Here is a 15,743-nt window from a genome sequence, read left to right as displayed (position 1 = left end):
TTCTAATTTGTTTCAATTTTTTTTAAAAAATGCAAGGGATAGAAATTCAAAATTTGATACAAATATTCAAAACTTGACCACAGTTTTGAATAAAAAGAAAGATCTTGATAAGGATAAAAAAAACCTAATTAAATTAAAATCCTTTCTTTGGCCCAATTTTCGATTAGAAGATTTAGCTTGTATGAATCGCTATTGGTTTAATACGACTAACGGAAATCATTTCAGTATGATAAGAATACACATGTATACGCGATTTCAAATGCATTAATGGTAGATCATTTTTACTATATTTTGACTATATATATAATATTAAGTTACGGTATATGAAAATAGGGTATATGAAAACAATTGGATGCACAAATGTGAGGGATTGTTTTAAATTAAATCCTTATACATGAGATTCATTGAATTAATGACATAGATACCACTCAGAGCGAATCCATAAATAAATTTTTAAAATCCTCCTTTTTTAGATCGAAATTTAAACTTTTTTTTTTAATTAAGAATTAATAAATTGATAATTAAATTCGGATCCTTGTACAAAAAAAACTACCATTATTATTACTGATCAGTAAAATTCATATCTTTCAATTCATATTAAAAAGGGAAGGATTTCTTTTTATGATAAAAAATACATTCATTTCATTTCAAGAAAAAAAAAAGAAGAAAGCAAGGAATTTCAAGTATTCAGTTTCACTAATAAGATACGAAGACTTACTTCACATTTGGAGTTGCACAGAAAAGATTATTTTTCTCAGAGAGGTCTACGAAAAATTCTGGGAAAACGTCAACGACTGCTGGCTTATTTGTCAAAAAAAATAGAGTACGTTATAAAGAATTAATTAATCTGTTGAATGTTCGGGAATTAAAAACCCGTTAAATTCCAAAATTGTGAATTAGTTAATTTTTTAGATCTTGAATTTTTGAATAAACTTCTTTTTCAGAAATCTAATTCATACCAGAACGAATCAAGGAAAAACTTATGAAGAGACCAGTTACAGGAAAAAATCTTATGATAGTCAATATGGGACCTCACCACCCATCTATGCACGGTGTTCTTCGCTTAATTGTTACTCTAGACGGTGAGGATGTTGTTGATTGTGAACCCATTTTGGGTTATTTACACAGAGGAATGGAAAAAATTGCAGAAAACCGAGCAATTATACAATATTTACCTTATGTAACACGATGAGATTATTTAGCTACTATGTTTACAGAAGCAATAACAGTAAATGGACCCGAACAATTAGGAAATATTCAAGTTCCTAAAAGAGCCAGCTATATCAGAGTAATTATGCTAGAATTGAGTCGTATAGCTTCTCATCTATTATGGCTTGGTCCTTTTATGGCAGATATTGGGGCACAGACTCCCTTTTTCTATATTTTCAGAGAACGAGAATTTGTATATGATCTATTCGAAGCTGCCACCGGTATGAGAATGATGCATAATTTTTTTCGTATTGGAGGAATAGCGGCGGATTTACCTTATGGTTGGATAGATAAATGCTTGGATTTTTGTGATTATTTTTTAACAGAGGTTGTTGAATATCAAAAACTGATTACACGAAATCCTATTTTTTTAGAACGGGTTGAAGGCGTTGGGATTATTGGTGGGGAAGAAGCAATAAATTGGGGTTTATCCGGACCAATGTTACGCGCATCCGGAATACCATGGGATCTTCGTAAAGTTGATCGTTATGAGTCTTACGATGAATTTTAATGGGAAATTCAGTGGCAAAAACAAGGAGATTCATTAGCTCGTTATTTAGTACGACTTAGCGAAATGACAGAATCCATCAAAATTATTCAACAGGCTCTGGAAGGACTTCCGGGGGGTCCCTATGAAAATTTAGAAAGTAGAGGCTTTGATAAAAAAAGGAATCCAGAGTGGAATGATTTTGAATATCGATTCATTAGTAAAAAACCTTCCCCTACATTTGAATTATCGAAACAAGAACTTTACGTAAGAGTTGAAGCTCCAAAAGGGGAATTGAGAATTTTTCTCATAGGAGATCAAAGTGGTTTTCCTTGGAGATGGAAAATCCGACCGCCGGGTTTTATTAATTTGCAAATTCTTCCTGAACTAGTTAAAAGAATGAAATTGGCTGATATTATGACGATACTCGGTAGCATAGATATAATTATGGGAGAAGTTGATCGTTAAAATGATAATTTATGCAACAGAATTACAAACTATAAATTCTTTTTTTAGATTGGAATCTTTAAAAGAGGTCTATGGACTCATATGGATATTTGTCCCTATATTTTCTCTTGTATTGGGAATCATAACTGGTGTACTAGTAATTGTGTGGTTAGAAAGAGAAATATCCGCAGGGATACAACAACGTATTGGACCTGAATACGCCGGCCCGTTAGGAATTCTTCAAGCTTTAGCCGACGGGACAAAACTACTTTTCAAAGAAGATCTTCGTCCATCTAGAGGAAATACTCCTTTATTTAGTATTGGACCATCTATAGCAGTTATCTCTATTTTACTAAGTTATTCAGTAATTCCTTTTAGCAATCACCTTGTTTTAGCGGATCTCAATATCGGTATTTTTTTATGGATTGCCATCTCAAGTGTTGCTCCGATCGGACTTCTTATGTCAGGATATGGATCAAATAATAAATATTCTTTTTTAGGAGGTCTGCGAGCTGCTGCTCAAGCGATTAGTTATGAAATACCATTAACTCTATGTGTTTTATCAATATCTCTATGTGCGATTCGTTGAAATAGAAAGGTTTATTCCGTTTCTTCTAGATAAAAAAAAATGAAAAAAAAACGGAATATATATATTTATCTTTCGGGTTAATCTTAATAAAAGTAATTTGATAGTTATATATGAGTGAAAAAAAAATGCTCAGAAATTAGCAGTAAAAAGAAAAATTAAGTCTCATTTCCTATGTACAAAGGTTAAATGGAAATAAACATAAGCGTAAGAATCACTTTACCCCAAGGTTGGTTGATTAGTCAGCCGGGCTTGAAGAGGGTTAAAAAAAAATATTAACCGTATGACGTTTTCACTATAAGTTATATAAATTACTATACATATACATATATTACAAAGTGATCGGCAATTAGGTAAAAACGCGTGGATGGTTAGAAACACCAAAATACACAAAGAATTTGTAATAGAGATTAACCAAATTGAAAAGGATATTTATGCATAACATAAGATAACAAAAAAAGAAGATTAATTGGGGCTTGAAATTTGTAGAAATGATCAGGCAGTACTCCCCAAGATTCCGATTCATAGTATGCTCCCATCCACCGATAAATGTAATGACTATCAGAAACGAAATAATCCTTTATTTGTTTTTATGTCTTCCTACTTTTTTTCTAAAAAAGAAAGAAGAATAGGAACGAAACAAGTATATTTTTTTTGATAGATTTCGAAAATAAAATAGAATTTCTATCATGAATAATAAACTAATAGGATGTTTAATTCTTTTTCGTAATTGAAAAACACGACGGGCTGAAAAACCTAGTTTTATTTTTACAAGGGGTGCTTTATTAAAGGATTAAGTTATTACTAAACAAATAGAAATTAAAATTGTAAAGGATGAGATGAATTCCGAAGCGCGTTTTTTAGTTTTAGAATTTGAGCAGACAGAATTCCATTGGTATAATTCGGGACCCCAGATATATTTCTATTTAATCCATTTTAGAACACATCATATCCATCTAAATAATACTAATCTGGTCCTTATATTTATTTACGGCTCCGGAGGAGCCGTATGAGGCGAAGACCTCATGTACGGTTTTGTAATAGCGGTGAGAATAGTAATGTTATCATCGACTAGGATTATCTAACAGTTTAAGTACAGTTGATATAGTTGAGGCACAATCAAAATATGGTTTTTGGGGATGGGATCTGTGGCGTCAACCTATAGGTTTTATAATTTTTCTAATTTCTTCCCTAGCAGAATGCGAGAGGTTACCTTTTGATTTACCAGAAGCGGAAGAAGAATTAATAGCAGGTTATCAAACTGAATATTCCGGTATCAAATTTGGTTTATTTTATGTTGCTTCTTATCTAAATCTATTATGCCAGTTTTTAAACCAGTTTTTAAAACAAAGCCTTCTTTTTTTAAACCTATTTTTAAAAATAAGTTTAAAAAAAGAAGGCTTTGTTTTTAAACTGAATATTCCGGTATGCCAGTTTTAGATTCGTAGTATGAAGTAATAAACTGGAACCTAATAAACATGCAATCCCATTTTTCCTAAAGCATAGTGTCAAGCTCAAACATTTTTCACAGTGAAGAGTGTTTTACTTGTGTGGTAAGATGGAACACTTGTATACTAAAAGAAGCTGAACTTTATGTAACCAAATTAATTATTTTAATTGGGCCGAGCCTGACATCTTACTTGGGAGTTATTGATGGATTGGTAGATTCGGTTTAGTGGTTCAACCAAACCGGTTTCACACTCTGGGTCCTGTCACATGCACGTGTGTGGTATATTGTACGGTAATGTACTATGTACGGAGATATATTGTTTAAGAATAATATTTTACTACAAATAAGAATGAAAATATTTAGGTAACAAAAAAAAAACATTATTTCAGGGGAAATAACTACAAATCAACCAATTCTTTTTTTTTTTTTGTCACAGATCAACCGATTCTTTTATTATTGTTAAATAAATGGTTTAATTTTCTGTTTGATTAACTAAATATAAGAAAATTTGTTATTCATTTAAAAAGTGCTAAAATAGGAAGCTGAATTGCTGCGTTAGAGTGCACAGTAGGAGAGAGTGTGTGTGTGGGGGAAAAGGAAGAGAGAGCGTTTCGATTATTTCCCCCTTTTAACGATCTTCTCAAAGAGCCTTTCCTTCTCCGTTAGCCGGAGATCCGCCGTCGGAATCGGTGTTTCGCGTTCACCATTTCCTTTGGATGAACGATCCTCCCGATCGATTCAAAGGTAAAAATCCTCGCGAACCTTGATTTAACGCTCCGGGCGGATTCTGGAATTTAGGGATTCACCGTTATCTTGTGTCGCAAGCCTTACCTTAGGGTTTCCCGGTGATTGATTCGTTTTAAGGAACCAATCGATTGTGGTGATGAAACATTTAGGTTACGTAACCAGAAACGTTTTCTTGATTTTTGGTTTGATTTGATTTGATTTTCAAACCACGGGAGCTGATCTCACATCGTTAGATCTTCAATTCGTGTGTCTTGTATTGTGGATTCCACCAATGGGGCGTCGGAGAATAAGATCAAGGATCAGGAAAAGCCATTTCTACACGTTTAGATGCCTTAGGCCAAAAACACTTGAAGATCAAGGTCCTCATATCATTAACGGACCTGGATACACTAGAATCGTTCACTGTAACCAGCCTCTGATGCACTTGGCGAAAGTCCTTAGGTACACCTCCAACTACGTGTCAACCACTAGGTACAACCTCATCACCTTCTTACCTAAATGCCTGTACGAGCAATTCCACCGCGTTGCCAATTTCTACTTCTTGGTGGCGGCGATTCTCTCCGTGTTTCCTCTCTCTCCTTTTAATAAGTGGAGTATGATCGCGCCGTTGATTTTCGTGGTGGGGCTTAGCATGGGGAAGGAGGCGTTGGAGGATTGGCGCAGGTTTATGCAGGATGTGAAAGTGAATTCGAGGAAAGCGACTGTGCATAGAGGGGATGGTGATTTTGGTCGTAGGAAGTGGAAGAAGATCCGTGTTGGTGATGTGGTGAAAGTGGAGAAAGATCAGTTCTTTCCGGCTGATTTGCTCTTGTTGTCATCGAGTTACGAGGATGGGATCTGTTATGTGGAGACTATGAACTTAGATGGTGAGACCAACTTGAAAGTCAAGAGGGGTTTGGATGTTACTCTGCCTTTGGAACGGGATGATGCTTTCCAGAGTTTCTCCGGGACTATCAAATGTGAAGATCCTAATCCCAACTTGTATACGTTTGTTGGAAATCTTGAGTATGACGGTCAGGTTTATCCGCTTGATCCTAGTCAGATTCTTTTGAGAGACTCCAAGCTTAGGAACACGTCTTATGTCTACGGGGTGGCGATTTTTACCGGCCATGACACAAAAGTCATGCAGAATTCTACAAAGTCTCCTTCGAAAAGAAGCAGAATTGAAAAGAGAATGGATTACATCATATATTCGCTCTTTGCCCTCCTTGTGCTCGTCTCCTTCATCAGCTCACTGGGTTTCGCAGTGATGACAAAGATGCATATGGGAGACTGGTGGTACTTACGACCAGACAGGCCCGAGCGCTTGACAAATCCAAGAAATCCTTTTCACGCTTGGGTTGTCCATCTGATCACTGCTGTCTTGCTGTATGGGTACTTGATCCCCATCTCACTGTATGTTTCCATCGAGCTCGTAAAGGTCTTGCAGGCGACTTTCATAAACCAAGACTTGCACATGTATGATAGCGACAGCGGGACTCCAGCTAATGCACGCACATCGAATTTGAATGAAGAGCTGGGACAAGTTGACACCATCCTTTCCGATAAAACTGGAACTTTGACATGTAACCAGATGGACTTTCTGAAATGCTCCATCGCGGGCACTTCTTATGGTGTGCGTGCCAGTGAAGTAGAACTAGCTGCTGCAAAGCAGATGGCGATGGATCTCGACGAGGAGCAGGGTGAAGACCTGACTGGCCCTCCAAGGACTAGAGGAAGGATACATAGCTATTCTAAGATTCCCAGCAGGTCACCATCAGATATAGAGTTGGAGACTGTGATCACTGCTACTGACGAAAGGGATCAGGCGCATTCAACTGGTGTCAAGGGGTTCAGTTTTGAGGATAAGCGTCTCATGGATGGAAACTGGTTATATGAACCCAATTCAGATGACATTTTGATGTTTATGCGTATACTGGCGGTTTGTCACACTGCTATTCCCGAGGTGGATGAAGATACTGGAAAGTGTACTTATGAAGCAGAGTCTCCTGACGAAGTCGCTTTCCTTGTTGCAGCTGGGGAGTTTGGTTTTGGGTTTAGTAAAAGAACTCAATCAAGTGTGTTTATCAATGAAAGATTCTCAGGCCAACCAGTTGAAAGGTGAGACTGTGGTCGTAAGTCTTTCAGTTATTTCTATCGGCTTCAGTGAACATACATCTAACCACGTGCAGGATATTTTACAGAGAATACAAAGTTTTAAATGTTTTGGACTTCACAAGCAAAAGAAAAAGAATGTCTGTCATCGTCCGTGATGAGGAAGGTCAGATATTTCTACTCTGTAAAGGTGCTGACAGGTTAGTCACATATCTTCTAGCACTTCCATATAGCATATCAGTTCTTCTGAAGTAAAATATAATGCTTTATCTAAAAATCTTGCAGCATAATCTTTGACCGGTTATCCAAGAATGGTAAAACATACCTGGAAGCAACTTCCAAGCATTTGAATGGATACGGTGAAGCAGGTTTACGAACGTTGGCGCTCAGTTATAGAAAGCTGGATGAGAATGAGTATTCGGTATGGAACAATGAATTTCACGAAGCCAAAACTTCAGTTGGAGCGGACAGAGATGAAATGCTCGAAAAAGTATCTGATATGATGGAGAAGGATTTGATTCTTGTCGGTGCTACTGCTGTGGAAGACAAACTGCAGAAAGGGGTATGCAGTGGAAGTGTAGTTGTGATTATTACCAAGACGCTAAAATTTGAAAATTTCTTTGAGCTTACTGTTTGTTGTTCCTTTCAGGTTCCCCAATGCATAGATAAACTTGCCCAAGCTGGTCTGAAGATATGGGTTTTGACAGGAGATAAGATGGAGACAGCAATTAACATAGGGTGTGTTCTTCTATGTTGCTGTTAATACTACGTCCCGGAACTGTTTTTTCTATAATTGATACTAAGGTTTTTTTTTCAAATGCAGATATGCCTGCAGTTTACTGCGACAGGGTATGAAGCAGATATCCATAGCACTTAAAAATGAGGAGGGATCATCCCAAGACCCCGAAGCTGTATGTATTAGGCTCTCTATAAAAACCTACACTACTGTTTCAGTGGAAACTTGCATTTGATGTGTTATCTCGTTTTTGTTTTTTTGTTTTTAATGGCCAGGCTGCGAGAGAGAGCATTTTGATGCAGATTTTAAATGCTTCACAGATGATCAAACTAGAGAAAGATCCACATGCAGCGTTTGCTCTGATCATTGATGGGAAGACGCTTACATATGCTTTGGAGGATGGTCTTAAGTATCAGTTCCTTGCCCTGGCAGTTGACTGTGCTTCAGTGATATGCTGTCGTGTCTCTCCCAAACAGAAAGCACTTGTAAGATTGATTCATCACAAGTCTTAATAATTATCTTCTTTTAGTTGCTGGGAATCACTTATTTTGTGTGTTTTCCAGGTAACGAGGCTAGCAAAAGAAGGAACAGGAAAGACAACTTTGGCAATTGGTGATGGTGCGAATGATGTTGGAATGATTCAAGAAGCCGATATAGGTATAGGTATCAGTGGCGTGGAAGGCATGCAGGTAATCAAACTTTCCCCTTTTTTCCCATACAAAGAGAGACATATCTATGTTGGTCTGTTCCTTTGCTAATCCTTTTTTTACAGGCTGTGATGGCGAGCGACTTCTCCATAGCTCAGTTCCGGTTTCTGGAAAGGCTACTTGTTGTCCACGGGCACTGGTGCTACAAAAGAATAGCCCAGATGGTACCTATCTGTGATCTCATGTACATACCCATTAAACAAGATACCAACCTGATCTTGATTCATGTTCTTTTCTGACAGATATGTTACTTCTTCTACAAGAACATAACATTTGGTCTAACTCTATTCTACTTCGAGGCTTTCACTGGGTTTTCTGGCCAAGCCATATACAACGACTCCTACTTGTTGCTGTTCAATGTTGTTCTCACTTCTCTCCCGGTCATCTCCCTTGGAGTTTTTGAGCAAGATGTGTCTTCAGAAGTTTGCTTACAGGTTTGCTTCTCTCTATTAAGTTCAATTTCCCCATTCTAAACCTCAGACCTTTCTTCTAACCTTAAGTTTCTGCTCTCTCTTTGTAGTTCCCTGCATTGTACCAGCAAGGCCCCAAGAACCTGTTCTTCGACTGGTACAGAATCCTCGGGTGGATGGGAAATGGAGTCTACGCTTCCATAGTCATCTTCGCCCTCAACCTTGGCATCTTCCATGTCCAATCTTTCTGTTCCAATGGCCAGACAGCAGACATGAACGCAATGGGAACCGCAATGTTCACTTGCATCATCTGGGCAGTGAATGTACAGATCGCTTTAACCATGAGCCATTTCACTTGGATCCAACACGCCTTGATCTGGGGAAGTATCTTCACCTGGTACGTCTTCCTTGCCCTCTTCGGCATGTTACCTCCGAAAATATCAGGCAACATCTTCCACATGCTCCTCGAAGCTCTGGCACCTGCACCAATCTTCTGGCTCACCACACTGCTAGTCATAGCCGCCACAACACTTCCTTACTTGGCTCACATCTCGTTCCAGAGATCGTTAAACCCTCTGGACCACCACATCATCCAAGAGATCAAGCATTTCAAAATCGATGTCCAAGACGAGCGTATGTGGACAAGAGAGAGATCCAAGGCTAGACAAAAGACCAAGATTGGATTCACGGCTCGTGTAGATGCCAAGATCCGCCAGCTGAGAGGGAGGCTCCAGAGGAAACACTCAATTCTGAGCGTTATGAGCGGTATGAGTGGTACGAGCGCCTCAGCATCAAGTGAGACGACAACAACCACCACACATCATAGTTGATCCAGTAAGTGTTTTTTTTTCTTCTTCTTCATCTGATTTCCTCTTTCTTGAGAAAAATGAATGATAGGAAATAAAGAATCTTGTACTGTGCGAGTTTGTGTATACTAAAAGGAAATAGTTTCTTATAAATAGTTTTGGATGTTGCACAAAAAAAAAAAGATTTGGAAGAAAGTATTGTCATATTCAGAGGTAGATATGAAGAACTGATTTGATTCATTATCTGTCTCATTCAAAGACTAAATTTTTATATGATATAAATGCAGAGAGTGAAAGAAAATTCAATTTTGTTTCATGTATTTGTTACAGGTATATAACATTAACATACACTCAGCAAAAAGAGATTCATATACTTTTATATATAAAGAGAAAGAAAGAGAGTGGAGAATCTATTTTGAAGAAATACCGATAATGTCTTTGAACCATTTGAAGCTTTTTCTAATGGATCCTTTCATCTTCTGTTCAACTGAGTAAACCTTATAGCCAGCGACTCTTCTCTTCCTCCTCGATTCTGGATCGCTGAAACTCCAGCTTCTTGACGCCCCACGGTCAGCGTTTGGAACGCTTTTGCTTTTCTTTACCTTCATCTGGTAATCGTTGGTCTGATCGGCAGCTGGTAGGTTTCCAGAGGCGGTTGCTGCTGATGGTTCTTTGTAATAGTTATCCATGGTGGCTTCGTGATTTGAGTTTTGGTCTAACGAACTAGAGACTTCTGGTCTTTTACAAAGTTTATAAAAGACGACTTTTACAAAGTTTTATAAGAGGAAATCATCGAAATGATTTTTTTCTATTTTCAAATAATCGAAGGCTACTTTTCTTGGTAATCAATTAACAACTTCATGCGGAGTTGGTCAAGGACCCACGTTTTCTTATCAACTTTAGAACAATTAAGTTATAAGACTTTACAAATAGGAAACAACTTTGGATACGTAACAATGCTGTGAAGCATTAGACTTTATGTTTTTTTTTTTTTGCTATGCTTGTCGTGGTTAGGTTTGTGTTGTGTGGATGTGATGCTTTCCCAGCTATTCCCAATAAGCACGTGGACTTATCCAAAGCGGTAATTTCACACTGGAATTAACTGAATAAATTTCTCAATTTATTTAAATTTTAAATTAAATTCAATAAATTTTCATTTCGTGTTTTCTTAAAGGACCTATGCAGAACTTTCAGACCAATAATCCCAATTTTGAAAATAACAAAGCTAACCTGTGTCGGTGGTGGATTTGATTATATAAAACTTAATAATGGACATCAGCCAGAGAAAAAAAAACTATATATTTTGATGTAATCTGAGGCTTTGGGGCAAACATATGCTAAGACGTAAGCTCATCATGCTATAAAACTTAAGGGCCTCATTTAAATACGTAAATGATGAATTGTTGTAGAAACAGCTTTTGTTCACTTCTCATTAAAGTTCGTGTAATCCTAAGGCCATGATTATCGGTTGGACTAAAAACAGAGTCCTTAGGATATTTTAATCATATTAGTAGTATAGGACAATTATAAGGACTTTGGTTAATTTTTGTGATTATTAGTGGAACTTTTGTTTGGTCCTTAAGTATAATATTTTTATTTATTTAATTAGAAAATTTCAAACATTTTATTACATTGCAATTAAAAAACAAATACAAAAAAAAAAAAAAAACACACATTTTATTCATTATACAGCAATTTTAACCTTACTTTTAATTTGGAATATGTCTAAATTTAGTCCATATATGTTCAATAAAATCTTGTTTTAATTGTTGATGGGTATGTGGATTCTGAACTTCTTGCCGACGAGCAATTGAACAGCCGGTATTTTTTGATCTTTTAACAGTAAAGTTAAAATCCTCATCTTCAAATTCTTCCAGAGTGTTTGCATCTTTTTCATCTTCAACAATCATATTATGAAGTATGGTACATGCTTTCATAATATTTCCAATTTTTTCTTTATCCCATAACTTAGAAGGATTTTTGACACCGGCAAATCTTGCTTGCAAGACTCCGAAGGCACGCTCAACATCTTTACGAACTGCTTCTTGGGTTGTAGCAAACTTTGTCTGCATTTCAGTTTGAGGTATCCGGATAGATTGAATAAAAGTTGTCCATTTCAGATATATACCATCTGCTAGATAATATGCAAGATGGTACTCTTTTTCGTTGACATAATAGTTGACTTGTGGCGCGATGCCGTTAATAACGTCATCAAAAACAGGCGATCGATCAAGAATATTAAGATCGTTCATAGTACCTGGAGCTCCAAAGAATGCATGTCATATCCAGAGGTCATACGAAGCAACAGCCTCCAAGACAATAGTTGGTTTTCCGGTTCCGCATGAATACATTCCTTTCCAAGCGGTGAGACAATTCTTCCACTCCCAATGCATACAGTCGATGCTTCCAATCATCTCCGGAAATCCACGTTCCTCGTTCTCATATAGAAGTCTTTGCATATCCTCCGGTGTGGGATGTCGTAGGTATTCATCGCCAAACAAGGAGATGATTCCGGCGGTAAAATTGTGCAAACATTTTCGAGCAGTTGTAGCAGCTAGACGTATATACTCGTCTACCATATCGGCCGCACCACCATATGCCAATTGTCGAATTGCTGCCGTAGATTTTTGTAGAGGTGAAAGACTTCCTCGTCCGGTTGCATCTTCTGACGGTCGGAAATACGGAATTTCTATGGAGAGGCGATGCACAATATGGAGGAACAAATTTTTATTCATCCGAAACCGTCTCCGGAATAAACTAGTAGAATATGTGGGATTGTCAGAAAAATAATCATTCCAAAGCTGGTTGTGGCCTTCCTCTCGATGTCTCTCAATAAAAATACGCTTTTTCCTCTCTTTTGGTTCTGGTATAGGATCATAGCCGGCTAAAATTCTTCAATGTGGGTATCAAAATCATCATTATCATCATCTCTGTGGTAATGATAATGAGATGAAGATGCCATTAAGGATAAATCAAGAGATGTGGTTGTGATAGTTTAGAAAATGAGGGAAAATAAAGAGAAGAGAGATTTGAGTATTTGTTTTGACAAGAGGAAACTCATATTTATAAGCTAGAAGTTTTATAACTCCGTGACTTGGTAATGAAAGAAACAATGACATGTGATGGAGAATCTTGTCACGGGTTATTACATTTGCTATTAACATGTGATTGTTAGGTGTAGAATTTGATTGGTGATGTTTAAAAAACGTGTGTAACTACCACCAAACACCAAGCATCACCAAACATGGATAGAAATAACAAGTCTTACGAGTTCATATTACATTCCAACCATGGATCTTACACACCAAGCATCACAGATTGTATACATTACAAACATGGATCTTAGTTCATACATATTACTAGCATTCCTAATTAAATACTACAAACATGGATACTACCATTACTACAAGAACCATAACACCTAGAACGAGCTCAAACCCATAACATTTTTTGGCCAAATCAGAGACAGTTTTCTCGAGCATAGTCTCCTTCAGCTCTGTCTGGTAATGGAGATCTTTTACCTGGTTTAGTTCAGACTCGTAGTCACTAACACCGGCAATATAATCAATCTTATCTGATAGCAGAGCATACTGTGTACCTAAAGCTTTGATCTCCTCTGTAGCCGCTTCCTCCCAGCACTTGTATACATGGCAGTCTCCATCGTCGATGTTCTCACATGAGTAAAACCTTCTCCCCGTGATAGATGTCCTAAGAACCGGTTCTCCACCGCAGTAGCATTCCTTGGGGAAGCCGAACTCAACCTCCGGCTGCGGAGGGTATTGAACATGCGAAGCTTCAATCTCTGCTTGGTCGAGCATAATATTCATTTCTGTCGAGCAGTGGTCACTCTCTGTTGTGTTCCCTAAACCATAATCATCCGATTGAGACGGTTGCGTGTAGCTATAATCCAAACCCCTGACCTAAGCATAATAAAACAGGGCACACGTCAGTTTTGTATAAAAATTGACATCACATAGGACTCAAGCATCATTTTATGTTAATCCACGACTTAATAAAACATTCTCATATTTTTAAACGTAACACAAGCACATAAAACATAAGAGAAGCATTATCATTATTTAAAACATAACATCACATATAACACAAGCACATAAAACATAATCCACGACATAAGCTACATTTTCATACATATTAAACAAGACAGAGTTCGGCCAAGAGCTTGTTCATTACGGTTTAAGACAGGTACTTAATTAGAAAAACTAGAAGAGTTCGGCCAAGAGCTTGTTCATTACGGTTTCTTGACTCTCACTTAGTGGACTCGTCTTAGCAAGGAGAGTGTCTAATATCGCCATCTTAGACAGCTTCTCCTTCCTCGCCAAATCTTCACACTTGAGCTCGTAAATGCTCTTATAGTCCTCAATAGCCTTCCCTTTACTACTATTCCTGCTTGCTTTCGCAGCTTTGATACCTTCAGGACGCACTGGTGCTTGTGGACTCTCCTCACCTACATGAGCGCCGGCAGTTTCAGAATTCACTTCACCACTCTTTCTCTTTGCACCGGTGGGCGTAGGTGTGTTAAGGCTTATCCACTTTTGCTCGTGCCGCAGGACACACCACGTGTGTTCGAGGGTAAACTTGTGACCCTGATCAGCGTAGAAGATTTGATGAGCCACCTTTAGTAAGTCATTGTCACTCTGACCGCTGGTTATTTGTCTCTCTGCAGCAGAGAATGCGGCACAGAACTTGTTCGTTTGATCATTGATTCTGTGCCACCTCTGCTTACAGTGAACATTCTCTATCTTCTCATGAAGAGTTTCCGCAACGAACTCATCAACGCGTTTTCAGAAGGTCTTTAACTTCATAGAATTTCCGACAACATCGTCCTTTGATGTGTTAAGCCACGCACTAATCACCACCTCGTCATCACGCGGCGTCCATTTCCTTCTCACCAAACGCTCCACAGGTGTGTCCTCAGGTTGGGATGGACCCTCAGGCTCTTGGGAACTGAAGGGAGGGTTTTCAGAGGCGCCAATGTCGACACTGGAAGGATAACTTTCATAAGGAAAGTTATCCTGAACATTGTTATTCTGAAGGTTGTTAAGAAGCCCCACATAACCAGAATTTCGGCTATATGGATTCCTTGGATCCATTGGAAGAAGAAGAGAAGAGATTATAGAGAATGAGAAGAGATTAGAGAGAAGGGAAAGACGATTTGGAGATTTAATAGGGGAAACTTTAACAAGTAATAACTCCAAAACCAACTAACCATTATCTACCTATGTCTAATCAGGAGTTATTACTAAACTACAACTACGAAAGCTATCAGCTCTAGATTAATGGATCATTAAATTTTACTACGAAAGCTATCAGCTCTACTACAACTACAAAACCTATAAGGTACAAATGGAACTACAATCCAAGCAGACAACACCATTTCGTTAAAGTAACTTCTAAACCAAACTACAAACATGGCATTCACGTTCGAAAACAATTACATTCACAGCCTTATCACTATATATATATTTTTTAAACTTGGTTTTTTTTTTGAACCTGTCAGGTCTCTTGCACAATCGTTTACAGTGTGATTAACTACAAAAGTTAGAAGAGTAAACAATAAGTGTAGTTACTTCAATACACATTAAAAAATTACCAACTTTCCTTCAAAAACCAACAAACCATTTAAGCTATCATCTCTACGTAAATACAAATCTAAAACATATCATGTTTCGTAACAAGTTTCAGAAACCATCTAAACTACAGAGCTATCGACGACACAATAACAAAGACAATAGTTGATACGAAACAACTACAAAGCTATGAACGATCATCATCATCATTCAATAAAGAGACAGAATGTAATATACTAAACTTATCATCACAACAAAGATTCACACGAATACAGGCGAGGAAACAATCGAGAAACTGAACCTAATCAACAGAACATATAATCAAAAAATAGAATCTAGGAAACCAAGTACGACCAACTACATCGATAAAATGACTCTAATCTACCAAACAAATCTTCACAACTAAAATCAAAGAACCCATCATGCGGAGGAAGTAGATCGAGAACGACAAATGAACACATACCTTTTTTAATTGA

The 15,743-nt window shown here is 37.5% G+C and overlaps 3 protein-coding genes across 3 annotated transcripts; 2 read left to right on the top strand and 1 right to left on the bottom strand.

The window, feature by feature from the left end:
• Positions 1-1,277: 1,277 nt before the first annotated feature.
• Positions 1,278-4,184, top strand: LOC125587033 (NAD(P)H-quinone oxidoreductase subunit 1, chloroplastic-like). The gene is made up of 2 exons (XM_048757122.1): positions 1,278-2,716; positions 3,806-4,184. The coding sequence occupies exons 1-2, from the start codon at positions 2,166-2,168 to the stop codon at positions 4,167-4,169; spliced, it is 915 nt and encodes a 304-aa protein (XP_048613079.1). The 5' UTR covers positions 1,278-2,165; the 3' UTR covers positions 4,170-4,184.
• A 533-nt stretch (positions 4,185-4,717) lies between these two features.
• LOC106448549 (probable phospholipid-transporting ATPase 7) lies at positions 4,718-10,490 on the top strand. The gene is made up of 11 exons (XM_013890418.3): positions 4,718-7,026; positions 7,110-7,220; positions 7,306-7,582; positions 7,670-7,758; positions 7,844-7,931; positions 8,032-8,241; positions 8,320-8,445; positions 8,529-8,627; positions 8,706-8,897; positions 8,984-9,707; positions 10,010-10,490. Exons 1-10 carry the CDS (start codon positions 5,198-5,200, stop codon positions 9,701-9,703), a joined length of 3,741 nt encoding a protein of 1,246 aa, XP_013745872.1. The 5' UTR covers positions 4,718-5,197; the 3' UTR covers positions 9,704-9,707; positions 10,010-10,490.
• Positions 9,971-10,368, bottom strand: LOC106448560. Its single transcript, XM_013890430.3, has one exon. The coding sequence runs from the start codon at positions 10,366-10,368 to the stop codon at positions 10,090-10,092; it is 279 nt and encodes a 92-aa protein (XP_013745884.1). The 3' UTR covers positions 9,971-10,089.
• Positions 10,491-15,743: the final 5,253 nt, after the last annotated feature.

This window comes from Brassica napus, chromosome C5, assembly GCF_020379485.1.
Source record: "Brassica napus cultivar Da-Ae chromosome C5, Da-Ae, whole genome shotgun sequence".
NCBI classification, from domain to species: domain Eukaryota; kingdom Viridiplantae; phylum Streptophyta; class Magnoliopsida; order Brassicales; family Brassicaceae; genus Brassica; species Brassica napus.
This window is presented reverse-complemented; position numbering and strand designations above follow the sequence as displayed.